Here is a 22,480-nt window from a genome sequence, read left to right as displayed (position 1 = left end):
AGTGGTAGGACTGAGCAGCCTCCTTTTTGGCGGACTGTCACACAATCTCGCCTTTAACGCGAAGGGGAAAAAGTTTAAAACTCATATTCTAACTTCATAAAGACTCAAACTCTTCTGCTTACCACACCCTACACTGCTCTCCTTCTGTCTCACTTCCTCTCTGTGAACTCATTTCTGCAGCTATGTGCCTTTTCACAGATGCTCATGCATGTGCTGACGATACCATACATGTTGAGAAATCTCTTAATATAGAAACTTAAAAATATTTTTTTGTGTCACACAACACTTTTTTAAGTTCCTAGCCGCAAAATAACATGTCTAAGTGCTACCTCCTGTGTTACGATGCAAATACTGTCAAGATAATTATATTTTATTTATTTATTTTCTATTTTTTAAATATGTTTTTAATCGTATAGATATTTTTGAGCCATGTACCTTAATGAAACTGCGTGCATCATTATTTGGAAAGTGATTATTTTGAAATAATTATAATAATATAATAATAATATAATAATTATTTATCTCACACCAAGCTGTGTATAAGTGAATAAGGATTGGATATTGCGTACCAGGTGATGTGTATTTGTTTACTGAGGGAGTTTTTATAATTATTAAGCAGCTACTTCTCCTCAGACAAAATGGGCAAAATAATAGATTGAACCGACTTTGAAAAGTCTAAATTGATGCCTCAGTTTAGCAGCACTCTTTAGAAGCTAAGATATTGGGGGCGTGTTCATAGAACCATGTAAGGTTGTGTTGTTACAATTGTGTTGAGAAGAAAGATGCCAAAGATTTGAGGAGAACGTAGCTACCAGAAGGACCAGATGGATGCATCACATGATGGACACAGAGCTCCACTTCGACTCGGATGCCAAGAAGTGTTTAGTGTGGTACCTGGTATGAGTGGGTATTAAAAATGATGCTGCCTGTTTTGAGAAGACACGTTCATCAAAAAGTAGTGCAGAAAAAAGTCTATGGTTTCTCTACAGGACAATGCTCCATCACATACATCAAAGTACTACACTGCTTGGCTGAGCTGTGAAGGCTTCAAGTATCAAAACATAATGTCAAGGACCTCTTCCTTGACCGACTTCTACCATATTGAACACCTTTGAGACCTTCTTAAGCAGGTTATTTACAGTGAAGGAAAGAAGTACACCTGTGGTCCAAGAAACTGTTATTCAAAAGTAGCTATATTTTTTCAGTAATATTATTTATCATTTTTGAATTTACCTATTATTCTCACTTTATCTGTTTGAAGTCTCTGTTTTTCATTTAGTTGCATAATAATCCTGCACACTCATAGTTGCCCAATAATTGTGCACTCTTTTCTCATAAGAAACCTCCAATTACTTTCTTAGATGTGCATCTCTAAGAGTTGACATTTTGGACTGACTAAGAGCATTTTAGTTTTTCAAACCTATCATCCATACAACAACAATAATCGTGCTCACAGTATATACTGTAAAATCCCTAATCCCATCTCCGCTTAACCTGATAAATATTTCTAATAAGACTCAATGAATGATGGATTTTGTCATAATGCCAGCTACTGGTATTATTATTTTTTGCATTTTTGGAGTAGCTGGATCATTTTGACTTGCTCATTTGTTATTTTTTCCTAAATATATTTATAATTCTTTACGTCTAAGATGTACGATGACGTACCTTCATAACCACATGAGCCTTTTATTCTGATGACCTTCTATGAATGAACCACTTGGGTCGATAAATTACACTATTTTATTAGCCGTGTTTCGAAAAGAATCCATGGTTTATTAATGTTTCCTCTTCCACAGATCTGTTACCTGCATGCCGACCTCATCAAGAATCTAAACGCCAAAGAGACCAAGAAGCAGTTTGTGGAGTTCTTTAACAACTTCTTGGATAAAGGGGCCGTAAGTCGAACTTCTGTGCACTTACCTGCAGTTTTAAGACCTTAACAATTAAATGGTTCCTCTGATAGAAGCGTCTGTCATGACACTGAACCAGGACATACAAAAAGGATGTTAAACATCAAATATGGTGTTTGAATATTGACACGACTTTAGTGCAGCCAAAAATATTGATTCTTCATCTCTACTTCAACATATTTAACAAGAGGATTCAATATTGTACGTCCTAACCACTGTGCTGTGTCAGCAACTTCCACACACTTCAACAAGTCTGTCTCCGACACACTGTCCTGCCTCGGATGTGGAAGGTACATGTTGTAGCAGGTTTTTTTCCGCTTGGTTGCCTCAGGATCTTGAGTCTGATTTCAACAGACAAGACATTTATAAAACAACCAATTTTATATAATCTAAAATCTTTATATTCTTGTATTTTTGTTTGTGAGGGCCAATTTGGGCCGTAGAGTGGTCACATACGGCCTTTGTCTGAAGGTTTTAAAGCTTTGCCTGTTTATGCAGAGTTATGTAGTGTTTATTAATGTTTTCATGGTAACTACTGTGTCCCGAGTACACATGAGGACATTTCAATCTGATCTTGACTCATGAAGATGTCTCTTCTTCACAGTCCAATCCCAGACTTCCTGTCAGTAGCGTGGGAAAAACCCTTTAAGACGATTCATCCCTTAGTAGCTCCTTTCGAACCCGGTGATCGCTTTCAAGGCTGTATTATTGTCCTCAGTGTGGTGACGACCCCTGGTGCTGATTTACTGTCACTACAGCCAGTATGATCATCTCTTTTCTGCACATAAACACATTTCTTTATTACTTTTTAATTTAGATTTGTGTAAAACTCTTCTACAAATGAGAAAAGTAAAACTTTAAACAATTATGGTTTGGATTAAAAACATTTCTTTAAAGGAACTAGGAAGATATAATGCTCATAAAAAAACGGTGAACGGTGCAAAACCTGTTTATTAAATAATGTATATAAAAACAATTGTGTGTAGTGAGAGATTTATAGATTTTTGATTCAAATTCGAGTGAAATCTGTACATTTGTTGGATTATTGCCCCTTCGTTGAAGCCGGACCTCTTTGTGACTTTGTTTCATGTTTTTATCTGTAATAAAATAAGTGTTTATATATATATCTATTATTATTATATTTTTTTCTGTAAGATATTATTAATTATTTGTATTTTGTGAATGATTTGTGCACATATATAAAACATTGACTTACTTATATTAAGGTACAAACACGCACGTGTTTCTTGACAGTTTTCTCACCTCATGATTTTTTCCACACAGATTCTCAGGGTTGCCGTTCCACAAAACGTAGCCTATGACCTGGGTGAGTGAACGTCGTTGCATCTCGTCTTTCAATGCTATCCACTGTGAGCCTCGCTGAATCTGTTTTTGCTTTAGACCGCACGCGCCCCGATTTGCTGTCCGACGACACGCAGAAACGTTATGCTGGTGAGGTTCAGCTCTGTCAGGCTGGCGAGGTGGCCAAACAACTGGAGGACTTCAGGTAACGCAAACGTTAAAAATAAAAATGTTATTGGATGAAACCATGTGTAGTCATTTTCATAAATTATTTAGACTGAAAAAGATGACCAATTAAAGATTGCAGAGTTCAATAAAATTATAATTTAGAAAAATAAGAATATTAAAACTACATTTTGGAAAAAAAACTGCCCAGGTTTGAACCATGCGAGCATCGAGAGGTAATACAAACTCAAAATGGAGTTGAACCCACAACGTTCTTGCTTTATTCTGCAGCATAATACGTGAAAAAATGAGATGCATTAATCTTCCAAAAACTAGTTTCCCATCGAAGGAGCATCACTGGGAGAGAATTTTCTTAACGATTGGGAAATATAAAATGTTGTATACAGTTTGGTATTTCGAAACTATGTCTCTAGAAAAAATGAACTCGGATGGTGTGATTTTAATTGAGCAGCATGTGTCGGTTCTTTAACTTGACATTTGCATGCTTCTCCGTCACGCCTCAGGCAGAAGAGGATGATGGGAATGACCCTCAATGAGGCAGAACTGAAAGATGTGGAGAGCCATTATCCAACTGACCGCATCCCGATGGAGATGAAGGAAAAGTCTGTAGCGGAAAACCTGCTGGACAGGATGTCGGAGACACAGTAAGCAATGTGCCTTTTATGATATTTGAAAAGCATCAAAAGTCAACCGATGGGTGTAAGAGTCAACAGCCTTCGCTCTCTTTATACGTCAATGTAAAATAGCTCTTATTGCTTCAACACCGAGTATGAATCAGTCCACACACATCTGTAAATGAAGAATAAAAAATGATGTTGGTTCTTGGCTCATAAAGGAAAACTAACTGATAGTAATTATGGAACTGCTGTGCCTCGTTGGCAGGAAGACTGGTTTGCAATTTGGCCACTCTGTTGAAGAGAGGTGGAGGTAGGAGGGAAAGCTGCCTCTGATCAAGACTAACAGAAGCTCTTGGAAAAAAAACTAAGCAAAACATTTGTCACTATCACACAGAACCAAAGCGACAACATTCACACGTGATTTTAATCATCTCTTTATATGTACTTGTCTTTTCCCAACACCTGTCTTTAACTACAATAAAATCTACAATCTTTTGCAACAGTAGAAAAAACCCCTCACTTCTTTTATGACCTCAACAAAACCGGTGTACTCTTTCCACACAATTGCCTGCCTTTTGAATCAGATGACAAAAGAGGGAAATAAAAGAATGCTGCGATTGGAATTGTGGTGCCTTTACCTGAACTGCATTTTCTTTGCAGATGTTGTAAACCATGATAACTAACTTTTTTCTTTGTACAAATATAAAAACATATTCTGTAGCTTCAGCTTTGAGTTGCACAACCACTTTCAATTTCACAGCTTAAACACAATGTAAAGACCCTCATGAGAGGGAAAACATGTTATTGGAAAATATGAGAGTAGGCGGTGAGAGTTGGTTATTGATCCATAACTCATGCAAACCTTTTTCTTAACTATCTCTGTTTGTTGCAGACCAACGATTGTCCTGGATGAGGAGAAATGGTGAGTCAGTCGATCAATAAATCTCAGCAGAATCAGCCATGAAGTTTCATTAAAATATAATTTCTCGCATAGTTTCTGCATAATAATCAGTTTTGCAAGCTTCGGGATGGCTTGCATTTCTATCCTAAACTTTAAGTAAAAAAGTAAAAACTTATATCATATACATTTCCAGCTCCTTTCTTAACCTTTTTTTATTTTACTTATTTATTGATAGATTGTTATCAATTCCCAAATATATACTGTATACATGTAAAAAAAATTAATTGTGTAGTGTGTAGTAGTGTGACCTGTTCAGAGTTTCGCCTGCCTCATGCTCGAAGTAGATGGGATTTGCTCCAGACCCCAGATTTAAAATAAAATCAGTGATGGGAAGTCTATTAATTCATGATTCTATTTGCCTTTTAAGCCAATTAAGATGTGTAAATTTAGGATTCAAATTATATTCCTTTCACAGTAGTTTTTATACTTTGAAAAACATATGAACCAACTGGAAACCATTTAAGGAGATCAATGAAAATTATGTGAAAAAAGTTCAAGTAAGTATAGATGTTTACTGCCTCCTGGTTTTTATGCACACTCTGGGTTGTTTGGGACGTACTCAACTTCCAATGACTGAAAACTGAAAGGCCATAATTTGCATCATAAACATTGTAACCAATGATCTTGGTGTTACTATAGATGGATAGAACTTTATTGATCCCTCTGGAGGTCTCCTTCGCGAAATTGTTTAATTTATAAATCCAGGAATTAACTTACCAGTAATGTTGTAGTCCTACATTTACTTTTCAATGTTTATATCTCCTCGTGTAACTACTTAACCATTTTAATTTTTTTAACTCAGGAAAAAAAAGGTGGTTTTAACAAAACCACATTTATATATCACAGAAGAAACATTTGGGTGAATTGAATGAGGAATTTTTCTGATGAATGATTTTTTTCTAGTTAATATTGAGGGATTTATAAAGTCAGTCTATATGTATCAAACTATATTGGTGGGATATTAATGTTTATCTTCTATATTTTGCAGCCAGTCCATCTTCTCAGCCGTGGCCTTCTACATGAAGCACCTCGGGGTGAAAACCAGGGCGGTGGACAGTAAGAAGTCCAGAGGAGGCTTTTTCAGAAGTAAACTAGTAAAGGTAAATTATTTATTTACAATTTCAGAGGACACTCCTTTAGTGCAGAGCCTATTACAGATATTCTGAATTTACTCTGTGAATGTGACCCTCAGAACAGGAAGGATGAGTCCTCAAAGAACAAACCCAGAGGCGGCTTTCCTAGTATCCCCAACTGGATCGCAGGCAACTGTACGTACCAACTGAGCAAACAAACACTTGGAGCAAGAAGCGTTTTACATCATATCCTGATACATTGATGACCTTGAGTGTCCTAAAATGAGAATGTTGTCTCCCGTTACAGCCGAGGTCAAACCTAAAACGGAAGTTGAAGGTACTAGTCCCCCCCCTCACTTTATCCACAGAAAGGTCTGATCCCTACTAATATCCCCCGAGCATGTCTGCATGTCCAGAAAGACTGGGAGTGGATGTTGGTGGAAATTTGTGTAGTTGATGTTCCAGATGTTCTGGGTGTTCTTGTACCTTTTTAGCCCCACTGTAGAATCCTTCTACCGAACTAACTTCTTTGGTTTCAGTCCCTGATCGTGCTGTGCTCATCACCTGTCTGTCACAAACCTTTGTCTCTGGTTCAGAATTGTTTTGCACTTCTTACTTTTGAACTCTCGTCCAGTTGATAAAGAGAGACCGAGTCAGGAGCGAAAAGGACCCACCCCCGGCAGAGGCTCCCTAAACGATCCCGCAGCCCCTTCCCTCAGTATCAGGAAGCTCGGTTCCGCAGGAGGACCCCCCATTCTGCCGGGCCTGGAAATCTCTGACAGCTCATCCACCAACCCAGACTCTTTACAAATTGACGGTAGGTTTTATGACCTCCACCAAGAAGGTCTTATCTTGTCAGAGTCACTGACACATGAGGGAATGTCATAGCTGGGACCTGGAACAGATGATTTTATACTTTGCATCTTTGTATTAAATGTGCCGCCTCCTCATGTAAATTGTTTCGGGACCCCTGTTAAAACATCCTCCATATCTATTTACTTGATGATAATCCAGACTAAAGTAATAATAATAATAATTCTAAACTTCAGTTTGTTCTTGTTTGGTGTCTCATGGTGGTCCAGGCCTCTCCAGCAACCGTTCAGACCCGCCAGTCTCTTCAGACCGGGGTGACGTGTCCCCTGTCGGAGTAGGCGTCGGCCTCTTCGTGGGCGAGGCTCTGTCACCCACCGACGCCCCCCAGGAGGAGATTCTGGAAAAGGACAGGTGAGTGAATGAGCCATAATAATAAGTGCAGTGTAGTGAGGTTTTAATCCTCTGAGATTAGAGAGACACATGTAATCAGATTATAAACAAGGGGGAACATGTGTGTAGTCCTAAAACCCCCCACAGTCTGTCCCTGCTGTGTGCTGGCTTTTTTGTGCTTCCTTGTTTGCTAACAGAACCTTTTTTCAAGGACCCCCTTCATAAAGGTGAACCCTGGCCCAAACCTCGTTCCATCCTTTTCCTCTCACTTGAACTTCTGTTCTTCAAGCATGTCTTTCGTTTTTGTCTGTGAGCATCACTAATGTTCTCAACCTGTTGTCTGTAGTCGACGTTTGTGACATTTATGTGTTTTTCCATTTGTTTGTGAGGTAACTTGAAGCCCAGGCTCATTATATTCGTTGTACAACAGATTAGGAATTTGTCGGAGAGCTTGACCTCCAACTTGATTCTTCTCTTTTTATCATAAAGAGTCCAAGACTACACACAGCAACTTGACACACACTGACATGTTGTGTGTGATCTCTACCACCAGATTATTGTGGCTGTGTTGATGTTCTTGTGTCTTACAGTTGTGTGTTCATTGACTTTTGGATCCAGGAGTGACCGTGTGATGTCTGAAGAAAGGGGCTACAATTTTGTTTTTTTACAACATCACAAAAGTAATATCAATATAATAAAATGAGCTCAAAATCAGACTCGGACTAAATGTGGTCCAGAAACTATAAAACTAATCGGGTGCAAAAATACCTCAAAGCTAGTAAACAATTTTATTTTGAACTAGTGTTTATTATATTAGTTACATTCCCTTGTACCTTCTTTTTATTGGTTCTTTTTGTGAGAATTCATTAAAATTTTATAGCCATCTGAAAAAACAAGACTTTCTAATAGCTTTAACAAAGGATTTTGTCTTATTTCTTTTCCGGTTTTACGAATGTGTGACGTAATCACCATGCTTTTATTTTATCCATTTAGCAAATGCCTTTTTAGCATTGGAAGTACCATCGATAGCAATGAGGTCAGCAGGTGACACGCTTGCAGAACACACTTCTCGCGGTAGCAAGAGCAGCCGGTTCTGCACCGTTGAGATGATGATAATTCAGATTCAAAATTAGATCATCTTTCCCTTGTTGTGTTGTCAACATTTCCTGAGTTCTTAATTGAAATATGTTTTCTATTTTTTGAATCTCAGACCCAGAAACCTCTTCCAGCAACAAAGAAAAGAACAGCGAAAATATCTGCAGAAAGTGGCTCTTAATGTTAAAAATGAGAGTAAATAGGTTGTTAATTTGTCACGTAATGCAAAGTTATTTAGTCGTTTGTTTTCCTAAAATGCCTCGATATTAGAAGCAATAGAATAGTTATTAAATTAAAAGACTTCAACCTACAAAGTGTAACATCAAAGCGTACATTTCACCTCAGAATACCTGCAACTAAGCTAGCAAGTATTCTGTTCAGTAAAAAATATCCTCTACTTTATGTCAGTTAAAAAAAAAGAATCAATAAATATAATTTGTGTTTTTGAGACTGAAAACTAAAGGATTTAAAAATATATATTCATGAAAATATGCAGAATGTCAGAAAAAGGTAGTATGTCATGTGAAGGTCTTATATCACAGAGAATAAAAGGGAAATATTTATGGTCAAGCTAAAGAGGTTACAGAGCTTGTTGGTCTAAATGTATTGGAGTGTTTAGTGTCTTCACAGTGGTTTGTGTGTCGTTGTCAGAAAAGAGAACGTTTGTATTTCTACTCATTTGAGACAGAACCTCCTCAGATTTTACATTTGTCTTGTGTGACCAGTCAAAGCCGCTCCATGCTCAGTCGGGTGTTGCTGCTCATCCCGTGTGCTTGTTCAGGTGTCTGCCAGTGTTGCAACTGTAGCCAGGTTTGTCCCTCCCTCTCCCCCTCGCTTGTCATCTTGTCTGCAGCTCCTTGTCTGGTCAGGGGGCTTCTATTGGGCATCAGTCGTCTCAGTGACAGGGACACGTTTGCACCTTGTAGTTCCAAGTTATGAGTGCGGTTGTGTAACAATGTGGTGTCCCGTGTTTTTGCAGAGGGAAGACAAGGTGGGTCTCCACGCCTTGACAGAGTCACGGACATGCTTCAGGCCTTGTAGTGACACACACACGCACACACACCTTCTCAAGTGGATCTTAACACAAATATACATAAATACACAGACAGACACACAGGAGTGCACATTCACACACATACACACAATGAATATGTGGACACAAATTCAGAAGACGCCATGCAGACCAACACACACACTAAAACAATGAAACATACACACATAAACAATCACACACTCGCATATTCGCCCATAAATAATCACACAGACACAAATACATGAATAATCACACAAGTACACACACACATGAATAATCACACAAGGACACACACACATGAATAATCACACAAGGACACACACACACATGAATTATCAATCCAAAAACAAACATGAATAATCTCACATACAGACTCAAATGAATAATCACACAGACACACACAACAATATTCACATACACAAAAATGAATAAACAATCCACAGACACGTGCATAAATAATTCACACACACATGAATATCACACACACACACACACATAACAATATTCACACAAACATGAATAATCAATCCACAGACACATGCATAAATAATTCACACACACATGAATATCACACACACACACACACATAACAATATTCACACAAACATGAATAATCAATCCACAGACACGTGCATGAATAATGAAGCACACAGACACATGCATAAATAATTCACACACACACACACACACGAACTATCACACAGACACGCACACATGAATAATCACACTATATTGTACACTATGTATATAAAAGGGTGATGAACAGGAGTGTTGGGAGTATTTCTTGCATGTTTTCTTGATGTTGGTCAAAGAAAAAAAAGCTACAAACGTCGTAAGAATTTCTGCAGCATTTAAAGATATTTTACTGGTTAATGAAGATGAACGTCTTCTGTCATGATCTGTTCATTTTTTTTCTCTTTTATCTCTTGTTAATTGGATTCCTCTTTTCTCTCCTTCATCTGACACTTCACGCCGTCATCCGTGACCATCTCCTTCTTCGGCTTCTTCTTCCCGCCCAAACTTCTTCTTCTTCTTCTGTCCCTCCAACCTGTCCCGCCCTTTCCTTCCCCTACAGTAGGAAGGTCACCCGTAGTGAGAGTGCCCGTGTGGACCGGCACTCCTCTCGGCGCCGCGGCTCCTCCAGGGCCAAACAGTCCCGTTCCCGTAGCGATGTGGACCTGCAGATGCCCGCCGCAGTGACGTCACTGTCCGCTCATCTCACGACGCATCATCTCCATCCGTAAGATGGACCGTCCTGCCAGCACAGCAGGGACAGACAGTCGCTCTGATGACACGAGATAGGTTGTAGTGGACGAACGTCCCGGTGTCTCAGGGAGTTAAATGCATTTTCGAATGACTTCTGTAAGAAAAACTGAAGTTATGAAGCCTGAGTGAAGCTCCGCGTACTACTCTAGATGGATCGACTTTATTAATCGCTCTGGTGAGCTCCTTCAGGAAATTAGAGAACTCGGTGTTACCGTTTTGTCTGTGTATTTTGGACTATAAGTATAGTTATCAGTAGAGTATGCAAAGTAATACTGTAGTACATACTAGACCCCGCGCTTCATGTGCCTAATAGTAAGTAAGTAATTTGTATTTATATAGCGCTTTTCCTTTTTCAATAAAGTATATACCGTACTTTCCGGACTATAAGTGGCTCCGGAGTACAAGTCTCACCAGCCATAAAATGCATAATAAAGAAGGAAAAAAGTTTATAAGTCGCTCCGGAGTACAAGTCGCATTTTTGGGGGAAATTTATTTGATAAAATCCAACACCAAGAACAGACATGTCATCTTGAAAGACAATTTAAAATAAAAATAGAATAGAGGCAACAACAGGCTGAATAATTGTATGTTTCGTTACATGACACAACTGAGAACGTGCCTGGTATGTTAACATAACATATTAAGAGTTATTCAGATAACTATAGCATAAATAACATGCTAAGAAGTTTACCAAACCATCCGTGTAACTCCAAATAACTCAAATCCAATGAAATCTTCATCCTCGGTGTCACTTATCAACACAGGCATAGAGCGCCCTCTTTCGGTTAAGTGTGAAAATAACATGAAATGCGACTTATAGTCCCGAAAATACGGTACTTTAAAGGTCAAGATAACACTGAGAACAACACAGGAGTTCCAGACACAGTTAAATAGCAAAAAGTCAAATAAATATACAATATTCCTGCTGAACTCCGCCGATTTGACTCCACTAACACGACCCTGGCAGATTGAACTACTTTTTGAACTGTGACTTGGGAAGTCGAAAATTGTTCCGTCGTCAGGAACCAGATCCCAGTAGCACAGGTTATGTTGTCGTGTATCATATAAAACCTTAAAGTTGTTAATCCTTTACCTCAATCAGTCACAAGATGGTGTCAAGCACGTTTACGTTTGTTCCTCAGTGCCGACTCGCCGGTTCTCGCTCCCGAAGGAGTGGGGTCCTCCCCCACGAGCCCTTCCCCGCAGCTGGAGGAGATGGATCCCCGTCTCCTGGAGTTCGAGCAGGACCCTCCGAGCTGGAGGGATCAGGCGTCCCCGGAGGCTATCGCCAGCCTCAGCAAGAAGGAGCGAGAGAGGCAAGAGGTCATCAACGGTGAGAGGAGAACACGTCTGCGTCGTGACCTCCTGACGACCTCCTGACGGAACTGTCATGTCTTCCAGAGTTGTTTGCCACTGAGCACGCTCATGTGCGGATGCTCGGTGTCCTGCAGACGGTTTTCTCCAAACCTCTGGAGAGAGAGGAGCTGCTGACCAGCGTTGAGCTGGCGACCATCTTCCCTAACCTGGATGAGATCATAGAGATGCACTGTGAGTGTCACCAGTGACACGGGATTGTTCTTTTGCTAATTCAATTTGTTTATATATAAATGAGCCTTTTGTGCCTTATATAAAAATCATTTTGAATGATTTATTAGGCAAGTTATCATTATAATCGGCATTAAAAGTTGGATCATATAATTGACAAATGACTTAATTGATCCAAAAGCATCAAAAGATGAATTTTAATTGTGTTTGTGTTGCAGATAACTTCTATGAGGACCTGAAGGAGCTGCGCTCCAAAGATAATTATATAGTCAAATCTATCAGCAAGACTGTCCTCAACAGAGTGAGTCACATCTGACGTTTGGTCATTTTTTTTTATTATTATTATTGGTTCAATGCTGCGAGCTCTGTGACTCTCTGGTGACTTCATCTGCATGTGTGTTTCAGTTTGGTGGACATGAGGGCGAATGGTTCCAGAAACTGACGGCTCGCTTCTGCAGTCACCAGTCGTGGGCCCTGGAGCAGATCAAGAGTCGGCAGAAGAGGGAGCCTCGCTTCAACGCCTTCATACTGGTGCGACACTTCAACACACACATGCACGCACACTACCAGCCAAACGCACACATGCACGCACACACTACCAGCCAAACGCACACATGCACCACCCCAACACAGAGGTAGAAAGAGAAGTACACTTACTAACACACACAGAAATCGCAGAACACAGAAGTAGAAAGAGAAACACACACACACACACACACACACACACAGACACACACACACACATACACATACACACAAGAACACAAAAGTAGAAAGAGAAGTACACTTACACACAGAAATCGCAGAACACAGAAGTAGAAAGAGAAACACGCACACACTCACTATAACACACAAACAACAATGTAGAAGTAGAAAGAGAAAAACACACACACCAGCAAAACATAGACGTAGAAAGAGAAACACACACACCAACACAACAGAAGTAGAAAGAGAACACACACACCAACACAACACAGAAGTAGAAAGAGAAACACGCACACACTCACTATAACACACAAACAACAATGTAGAAGTAGAAAGAGAAAAACACACACACCAGCACAACATAGGCGTAGAAAGAGAAACACACACACCAACACAACAGAGAAGTAGAAAGAGAACACACACACCAAGACAACACAGAAGTAGAAAGAGAAACACCAACACAACACAAAAGTAGAAAGAGAAACACACACCAACACAACACAGAAGTAGAAAGGGAACACACACACACACCAACACAACACAGAAGTAGAAAGGTAACGCACACACACACCAACACAACACGGAAGTAGAAAGAGAAACACACACACACTCACTATAACACACAAACGACAACAAAGAAGTAGAAATCTAAACAAAAACTCACTAACACACACAAACCAACACAACACATAAGTAAAAAGAAAAACGCACATATGCACACACAATACAGAACTGAAATCTGAAACGCATATACCAACACACTGTGACCCTAACACAGAAGAACAAAGAAAAACGCACATAGACACACCAAAAATACACAGGAATATAAAGAGAAACGCACACTCACTCCAAACCACCACAACATAGAAGTAGAAGAAGACACACAACAATTCAACAAAAAAACACACACACCAACCCAATACAGGAACACAAACAATACACGCACACATACTAGCACCCGAACACAGGAGTAGAAGGAGAAAAACACACTTGCATACACTCACTCACACATACGCATAAACAGAAAACATGAATATAAATGTTTTTGGTGTGTATTTATGTTTCAGGAAGCAGCGAGTAAGCCACAGTGCCGCAGACTGCAGTTGAAAGACATCATTCCTATAGAGATGCAGAGATTGACAAAGTACCCGCTGCTGCTGGAGAATATAGCCAAGAACACAGGTGTGTGTGTGTGTGTGTGTGTGTGTGTTGTACATTTTCATTCAAATAACAAAAAAAAAGTTTCTAGTTTGAAAGTTTCTTTGTGTCTGAAGTTTTTCTGTTTTGTAACTAGTTGCTGACCCGGAGGAGAAGGAGAAGATCCAGCAGAATGCCGAGTCCTGCAGGAAGATCCTCAACCACGTCAACGAGGAGGTCAAAGTCATGGAGAACCTTCTGGTGAGTGTTGGTCGGGGGACAGTCTGAGGGTTGTGTCGATGGCACTGGATTTATCTTCATCCGCCAAAAAGCTTATTGTGATTGTGGGTATCCAACACACACACACACCATTCAAACAAAGAAATGCCTCCAGCATCAACACAGAAATAGAAGCACACACACACCACAATACACGCTACACATCCCTAACACAGAAACAGACACACACCAACCAAACATGAAAAGGATTAACACACACGCTACACAAACGCTGGGTTACTCACCTCCACACCACCCCAACCCAGAAACACACACACTCCACCCCAAGACAGATACGCAAAGACTTCACCCTAACATAAAAACACGCACACAACCCCAACACAGAAACGCACACACTCTCCGACCCAACACAGAAACAAAGACTTCACCCTACCATAGAAACACGCACACAACCCCAACACAGAAACAGAGGCACACAACCCCGCCAAAGAAGCTAACACACCCCAACAACACACAAACGAACAGACCACCCAAACACAGAAACACACACTCAGGTTCAATAATAATAATTTCAATGTTGCTCAGTCTGTGCTGCTTCAGGAACTCACACAATGTGTGTGAAGCTACTGTCTCCTGCTTTCACAGTTCATTCAATGCTATCAACTGTATCAAATCAATTCAGGGATATTATATTGGATCAAAATAATCCGGGTTTTTAATTAGACTTTTTTTTTCCCCCCAAGACGCTGAAGGACTACCAGAGGAGACTGGACACATCAGGGCTTAAACCAAGCAACGACCTGTACACTGAATATAAAGTAAGAGCTTGTTAATTGAGATCTTTACGACACTTTCTTCCTGGTCCAGACAGTCTAATGACATCCCTTCTGTCTGGACAGAACATTGACCTCACTCAGAAGGTCATGCTTTACGAGGGACCCCTGACCTGGAAGGTCACCAAAGAAAAAGCGATTGGTAAATTTACATTATATTCCTTTTTAAATGAAATGTGATCATTATTTGAGTTCATTTATTTTGTGGTTATGGTCACTCGTACCAGTCATGTAGCCAAAGTCAACGTTTAATTATCTGCTGATTGTGGGATTCAACCCTTTAAATTGGTTGTAAACCATACATTTAAAGGTAATGGTTGAGAGTTTTGAATGGAAAAAACAATGAAGAAGATAGTGAGTGGTTTCGGGGGCGTCTTGGCTCGAATGGTAGAGTGTGGTTGCTCACGGAGAATGCATGACTGTTAAAGCGCCTTGTGACCCTGGTCTAGAAAGGCGCTATACAAATAGACATTATTATTATTATTATTATTAAGTTCCTGATACATTATTTGCTTCTATTTTGCTGCCAGAATTAGAATTGTCGAGCAACTATAAAAGCCTTGTTTCAGTAGAACTTTGCTGATCAGACGTTTTTGCTCTCCTCGCGTCAGAGGTCCAGTGTGTTCTGCTCGACGACTTGCTGGTGCTTCTGCAAAAGCAGGACGACAAGATGGTGCTGAAGTGTCAGAGCAAGAGTAACATCGCCGCCCAGGAAGGGAAACAAATGCTGAGCCCCATCATCAAACTGGACTCGGTGTTCCTCCGAGAGGTCGCCACAGGTCTGTAGTCCATCCAAGAGAAAGCCGTGCTTTGGTTTCACGACTCTTCCCTGTGTCGAGCAGATGGAAAGGCCTTCTACGTCATCTTCACGTGGGACAGCGGCGCTCAGATCTACGAACTGAAGGCTCAGTCGGTCGGCGAGAAGATTCTGTGAGTGTCGGTTGAGAGGACCACCGTGGACGTGGGTTTCTAAATGGGTTTGTCCGTCACAGCTGGAAACAAGCGATTCAGTCTGCAGTGGACGACTTGAAGAAAAGCGGAACGCCGATGAGGTTGTCGCTGCCACCGGGAGGCGGAGGAGCTCCTGTCAGTCCTACGTCGTAAGTCGCCTCAGTCAAGAAGAAATGGAGACTGTTAACTGACCCTCTCTCTCTGAGAGTTAGAGTAAATACTGGTAAAACAAACCAGTAGAACGTTTGTTTATATTTAATTTCATATGTAAAGAATTTGATATAATAGGCTAAAATACCTTAGTAAATTGTAATTTTACAGTAATTTGTAAATATTTAATGTTTAAGTAAACAAATCTGCTAAAAAGATTGCATTGCAAAGATAAAACTCGAAATATCATCAATTGCAATAGAAAAAAGTAAAGTAGATCTGAGGAAATTGATCCATCAGATAAGTGAGCTGTATATTACGGTGTATGTATATGATATTCTTTTATTTATTTTTGTTTAGTTTTCCCACTTCCATTGATTTAACAAGGCCCACCAAAAAAGTGTGCCAAGCTCAAGCTTTCATTTTTATTTAATACGCTACAAAAGGTGTAGATGGGGAGAGAGATTTTTGCCTTCTGGCTCAGCTCCCTTTTTTTTTTGCAGTAGATGAATATTTATTTTTCTTCTTTCGATTCGTCTCCAAGGCAGCATCACTCTCTCAATCTTCCTGAACCACAGATTCAGAATTGGAGATGCCAGTCTTTTCTTTTCCATTTCTGGTTTATTTCTCCTAAGTCCAGTTTAGACAAATGTTGCAAAAACTTTCTGTAAAAGTTTTTAGCTCCGCGGCAACAAGAAGAGAAATGAACCTGTGAGCATTAATGGGTCGCTCAGCTGACTATGTCTCTTCTCTCTCCGTCAGAATGACCTCACCCTTGAGTCCCACTGAAAATGGAATATTGAAAAGCAGCGGCGGTGAGAAACACAACACTGAAGGATGAACAACACAACACTGAAGGATGAGCAGAAAACGAATGATTGTTGCACGCTCGTGGATTTGTGTGCAGATGGAGAGAAGGACGGCCTGATGGATGTCAAGTCTTCAGACCCGAGGCACTCGCTGATCGACTTCCTGTCGGACAAAGGCTTCGACCTGATCGGTCACTCCAACAGCGATCAGGAGAAGGTGGCCAGCGCCGGCCTGGACGAAGGTTTGAACCACGACCTCGTCTGTGATGCATTTCGCTGAGAACTCGCTGACCCGATCTTTGTCCCGCCGCAGTCATGTCGCTGAAGAGACTGCTGGTCCGCAGCATCAGTCTGTCCGAAGACTCTCAGCTCCAGGATGAGAACGGGATGGAAGTGTCTGAAGGACACAGTCTAGAAATAGGTATTCATTCCCAGTATTATATAATAATAATTCATATTATATTAGATACATAGAGATGTATGTATCAAACTGTACTGACAACAAACACACACTTCACTCAGCCTAACACAGAGTGTATCTGATTATTTATTAACCAGTCTTATTTCTTCACATTGTTACGTTTCTTCTGTGGGTTTTAACACCTGTTGTGTCACGAATTAACTCGTCTCTTTCCTCTGTGCTCCCCAGAAGAACGTAACAATGAGGAGGAGGAAAAAGAAAGCAGGAGCATGAAGGAGGACGAGGATCGGAGCATCAGTGCCCCCCTGGTTTTGTCTCAGGAGAGGATGGAGGAAGTTTGCAATAGACTGCGGAGACTGGAGGAGCACATTAAGAGACTACAGGTGAGCCTCAGATGAGTCAAATATCAATATGTAAGTAAGTAAGTAAGTAATTTTTATTTGTATAGTGCTTTTCTAGACCAGGGTCACAAAGCGCTTAAACAATCAAAACAATATTCAATAAAGTATATACTTTAAAGGTCAAGATAAAACTGATAACACAACAGGAGTTCCAGAAAATCAAGGAAAAGCCTGAACAAATAAAAACGTCTTAAGATGTTTCTTGAAGGAGTCAGTAGATCATCAAACACAAAGAGAGAGGAACATCGTTCCAAAGCTTAGGAGCAACAGTCTGGAAGGATTTCTCTCCTCTGGTCCTGAACCGTGTGCGTGGAACCATCAGTAGATTCTGATCCAAAGACCTCAGAGCCCGGGCTGGGGTGTAAGGCTGGATCAGATCAGTGATGTAAGGAGGAGCCTGACGCATGAAGCATGAATAGATCTAAAAGTAAGAACCAAAATTTTAAAGTTGATCCTGAAAGAAACTGGAAGCCAGTGAAGAGTTTTAAGGATCAGAGAAATGTGAGTTCTTCTACTTGAGCGGGTCAGAATTCTCGCTGCAGAGTTCTGGATCAACTGCAGGCGAGACAGATCCTTCTTGTTAAGAAATGAAAATAGACTGTTGCAGTAGTCCAGGCGAGAAGACATTCATATTGTACATTCCTTGACAGCGGCTTAGTTTATTATATATTGATACATCCAGGGTTTTACCTTCCTTGTTGTCGAATGTCAATTTTCTTCTTTATGTATATATTGATTTGCTAAAGTACTTTTTTCTTTGCTGGATTAATGTTTGAAAAGAGATTAAAACAACTTCTTTTACATTCTTACTTTTCTAAAATACTTATTTTTTAACGTTAGAATAACCGTAATTTGCCTCTGAATGTTACGTTACGAGTGTAGATATTGAAGGTTTTTTTTTTCTGACAACCTTTAGAACCAAATGTTGTTTGTGTTTTGACCATGTTTAGGTTAGGTAGAACATGTTTCTTTCGTAACAAAGTGTGTCTGTGTTATGTTCTGTCTGCATTTGCATTATATTGTTTGTGTGTGAATGAGGGGAACCTGGAGAGAGAGATGCTGAAAACTGATAACTGATAAAGATATCAACCAAATTTCATACACTGAAAACGGATTGAAATGTATTGCTTACGTTTATATTCTAATTGTTGTTCAACTGAAAAATTGTGAGACGCGTCAGAGCGAGACAGAGACGATGTCAGGTAAACAAAGCTGTTTGCTTGTGAGTTTGCATCTTCAGCTCTCGAGCCGACATTCATTTTGTGTCCAGACTGTGGAAGACGAGCACCATCGGCTGCAGGAGGCGCTCTCTAAATTCTCGTTTGAGGGAGGAGACTTCAAGTGAGACGACACCTCGCCTGAGACGACACGGTGAGACGGATGCAAGTGTGATCCTCGTGACGTCGTACCCGTACGAAGAGAATTAGTTTACTTTCCACGAATCAACTATGTCATTTTGAAAGTCTCGTGCGAACTTGAGTTGAGTAGGAAATCATCAGCGACAACATGTTCGTCCACGTTAATGTGGATAAATTTTCGGTTTGAACAAGAAGTATTTGATTTTTAAGGGCATAAATATATTCTTATATATTTTTTTTAAGAGCTGCTTGAACAAGCAACATTTTGAAAGTCCAACTCCCTTTCATCAGGCTCTCCCCGATGAAGATAAGCTGATGATAGTGAGAGAGGCGAGTGGACAGGACACATTATCATCCACTCTTTTCCATTAGGTGTTTTGTTTGTACTCCACTAATGAATCTAGTGTTAAAATGTTTACTTTGTTGCTGTTTCTTTTTATATTTTTCTTTCTTCTAAGCCATATTCCCACAGGATAAGTATTACCTCCTCTGCGTTATTTTAAGTGCATTCACGCGGGATAAGCGACGTCTGTAAAAAAGTCATTTTTACTGACATTACCTAGAGATACAGATCTAAAAAGGAGCGCAATTACTGAAACAGAAAGTTAGTGTAACCAAGCGTTCTTTGTTTAGGGAAGATAAAGTGGACAACAAATTATTTTCTTTCGTTTCTCAACTTTTGCAGACGCTCAACAGCGAGAGCGCTGCCCTGCACCTAAATTTGCCCAAACATTATTCTTACAGAAGAGACACAGTCTGTTACAATAGTGTAACCGAGTGTATTCGTGTGAAAAACAACGAGGCTTGAACTTAGTTTGTATCTGTGCAGCGCGCACATCTTCTTTACTCATGTGGAACACCCCCCCCCCCCCCAACAACGACTTCAATCTACTTCCTTCCTTCAACCCAAAATAAAACAGCAGAAGCAAATATTAACACAATGGCGAGTGTCTAGAAGTGTGTTACAGTGGCATATATGTGGCATTCAGAATTACAAACACAGACATTTGGATTCACACAGGATTAGTATTATCACCTGACGTCTGTGTTTGGTGAATTACAGTAGCTAATTTGCGGCGGAATTATTACATTACAAATCACAGACATGGCGCATTCATACGGGATTAAAACTCAGATATTCTCCGCAATTATTACAAACTACCAAAGGTTCCCAGGTAATACTTATCCCGTGCGAATTGGACATTAGATTCATTCTTTCATTTTCTTCCGTTGATTTCCTTATTGGGATCGGGGGAAGGGATTAAATAATGAATTGTCATTTCCTGCTCTTAATATTCACCGTGGGAAGAGACTGAAGGCGAGTTATTTTAAAGTGTTTTTAACTTTTCCTGCTGCTCATCTTCTTCTTCCAGACTTCCAATGCTGGCGTGGTTCGGAGTGACTTTCCTCAGCATTCCTCCGCATTTTTTTCTGCAGCAGCTTTTAACCTGGACCCGTGGGGTGGAGGGAGAGGAGCACTCGGGCGGTTCCAATGATGCCACGTCGGATTGGATCTGATCATGTGGATTTATTTTAGCCAGAAAGTCAAAAAAAGAGAAAAAGATGAAGCGATGTGTTGCCAAGAGAGATGCTGCCTGCACCTGAGTTGTACAGTAAACCATGTTTTTAGCTCCTTAAGAAGCTCGTCTGGATCTTCATTACGAGACTCCTGCTGATTTCTGTCTCACTCCTGCGCCAAAGTACTCGAGAACCAGTTCAGTGACTACACTAGTCTCATGAACGTCATCGTCTTACTATGCATGAATCGCTGACAATGCTTCCCCAACAGAGACGGAGAAGCCGTCGAGCCGACCCGGTGAGTCGGATTCATCCGTCGTAGCCTGAACTTTGAATGTTTCAACCACCAGTTGATTAAATAGCGAGTGAAGAACATGATGATGATGAAATAACACAAGCAGCCACTTCATCGATATTTCAAACTTCTCTGTCCCTCGAACAATGCATTAAAAATAATTTGGCAAGTAGAAAAGTTGTGGTTAAACTACAAAAAAAACCTGTATAAAATAGAAATTTTGATTATTTAAAGAAATTATATTTTAAATGTTTGAAAGTATTTTCTTGATCTATTGAAAAAAGTTCATGATACTGAAATTCATTAAAAAAAATAATAATAATAAGATAATTATAGTGTAGCGCCACAATTTCAAGATAATATCCTGTATTAAAAATAACCCAGAATGGATTCTGAAATATGATTTAAGATTAAAGTTGATTTTCAATATTGATAAATACATCATACATCATCTAGAGATGCTACAGAATATAATGTCAATTTCTGCTTATAATTTTAGAATGATAGTTTTATTAGTTAGAGCAAAATTTCGCCAATCAAAGTTCTAATAACGACTAATTAATTAATTTAAATGTGATGTAATTCAAGTTCTTCCACTCTGTGAGTGTCCACAACTGGCAAACGTGAGGAAAATTAAATAAATAATTAGAAATAATGATCAGTATTTTCATGTAAACCTGAGGAGCAGCCCTTTATTGAACTTTACTGGCACTAACGAAACATGATGAAGGTCAGACATGTTAGAATCATTGTAATAGAATCAAATATAATATCATGAGATTCAAGTTTCTGGACGAAGAGATGCATCTGATGTGCTGAACGCTGCTGGAAATGAACGATAGACACCATGAGAGGTTGCTGGAGACGAGTGCTTCCTGTTGAGCCAAAGTCAAGAATGTCAACTTATATTATTTCGGTCACTTTTCTATGCATGAACCAGTTCAAAAAACGGTGCAAACGTGGAGGGATTACATTTTATTTTGTCGCTCAAGCCTAAAAATCACCTTCTTCACTTCACTATGCAAGAGTTGTAGAAATATATTTATAGTCGGGTGCCTTGTTTTGGCTTTCAAGCAGTTCTGTGTATGAATTACGGCGACCAAATGAAGATTAAACGGGATTAGAGGACAACGAACCTGAGCATGTAAATATGAACCTGGATCGTCTTCCTCCAACTTTCTTAACAGGATGCGAGAACATAAATGTATTTGGGTTTTGAGTTTATTGTGCAGAAAAAGATTTGATGATGTATAATTAAGGTACGTTTTGTTTTTTAAGTCTTCATTTTTCAAATAAAATTGGGGTAATAAATTCCTGTTTGTCCGGCTTTTCATTTTTGAAAACGACCTTAGATGTTCAGATGTATCTTTTATTTTACAACAACTTCCAACAAATTAACTTAATGTTAATTGTCTTTTATCAAAAAATACATCAGTGATGAATGACACTCTATAATGTGGACATTTTA

At 39.7% G+C, this 22,480-nt stretch overlaps 1 protein-coding gene across 9 annotated transcripts in view; it reads left to right on the top strand.

Annotated features, from left to right (window-relative positions):
* arhgef1 (Rho guanine nucleotide exchange factor 1) overlaps nucleotides 1-22,325 on the top strand; it is a 38,440-nt gene extending 16,115 nt beyond the window's left edge. For 4 of the 9 annotated variants that reach the window (XM_087806044.1, XM_087806043.1, XM_087806036.1 and 1 more), the window contains 29 exons: nucleotides 1,800-1,898; nucleotides 3,198-3,240; nucleotides 3,315-3,420; nucleotides 3,905-4,045; nucleotides 4,911-4,940; nucleotides 5,968-6,079; nucleotides 6,172-6,247; nucleotides 6,360-6,389; nucleotides 6,687-6,869; nucleotides 7,135-7,276; nucleotides 9,330-9,341; nucleotides 10,459-10,623; nucleotides 11,792-11,982; nucleotides 12,051-12,197; nucleotides 12,413-12,495; nucleotides 12,600-12,725; nucleotides 13,967-14,081; nucleotides 14,194-14,297; nucleotides 15,020-15,094; nucleotides 15,176-15,251; nucleotides 15,721-15,888; nucleotides 15,952-16,039; nucleotides 16,102-16,209; nucleotides 16,973-17,025; nucleotides 17,118-17,261; nucleotides 17,333-17,440; nucleotides 17,669-17,823; nucleotides 19,112-19,212; nucleotides 20,573-22,325. In XM_087806044.1, the coding sequence (XP_087662170.1) occupies nucleotides 1,800-1,898; nucleotides 3,198-3,240; nucleotides 3,315-3,420; nucleotides 3,905-4,045; nucleotides 4,911-4,940; nucleotides 5,968-6,079; nucleotides 6,172-6,247; nucleotides 6,360-6,389; nucleotides 6,687-6,869; nucleotides 7,135-7,276; nucleotides 9,330-9,341; nucleotides 10,459-10,623; nucleotides 11,792-11,982; nucleotides 12,051-12,197; nucleotides 12,413-12,495; nucleotides 12,600-12,725; nucleotides 13,967-14,081; nucleotides 14,194-14,297; nucleotides 15,020-15,094; nucleotides 15,176-15,251; nucleotides 15,721-15,888; nucleotides 15,952-16,039; nucleotides 16,102-16,209; nucleotides 16,973-17,025; nucleotides 17,118-17,261; nucleotides 17,333-17,440; nucleotides 17,669-17,823; nucleotides 19,112-19,186 (2,955 nt within the window). In that variant the 3' untranslated portion in view covers nucleotides 19,187-19,212; nucleotides 20,573-22,325. The remainder of the gene's footprint in view (nucleotides 1-1,799; nucleotides 1,899-3,197; nucleotides 3,241-3,314; nucleotides 3,421-3,904; nucleotides 4,046-4,910; nucleotides 4,941-5,967; nucleotides 6,080-6,171; nucleotides 6,248-6,359; nucleotides 6,390-6,686; nucleotides 6,870-7,134; nucleotides 7,277-9,329; nucleotides 9,342-10,458; nucleotides 10,624-11,791; nucleotides 11,983-12,050; nucleotides 12,198-12,412; nucleotides 12,496-12,599; nucleotides 12,726-13,966; nucleotides 14,082-14,193; nucleotides 14,298-15,019; nucleotides 15,095-15,175; nucleotides 15,252-15,720; nucleotides 15,889-15,951; nucleotides 16,040-16,101; nucleotides 16,210-16,972; nucleotides 17,026-17,117; nucleotides 17,262-17,332; nucleotides 17,441-17,668; nucleotides 17,824-19,111; nucleotides 19,213-20,572) is intronic. The other 5 variants (XM_087806039.1, XM_087806037.1, XM_087806041.1 and 2 more) reach the window with 5 other exon arrangements.
* Nucleotides 22,326-22,480: the final 155 nt, after the last annotated feature.

The sequence above is a fragment of the Callionymus lyra genome, chromosome 13, assembly GCF_982586985.1.
Source record: "Callionymus lyra chromosome 13, fCalLyr1.hap1.1, whole genome shotgun sequence".
Classification (NCBI taxonomy): domain Eukaryota; kingdom Metazoa; phylum Chordata; class Actinopteri; order Syngnathiformes; family Callionymidae; genus Callionymus; species Callionymus lyra.
This window is presented reverse-complemented; position numbering and strand designations above follow the sequence as displayed.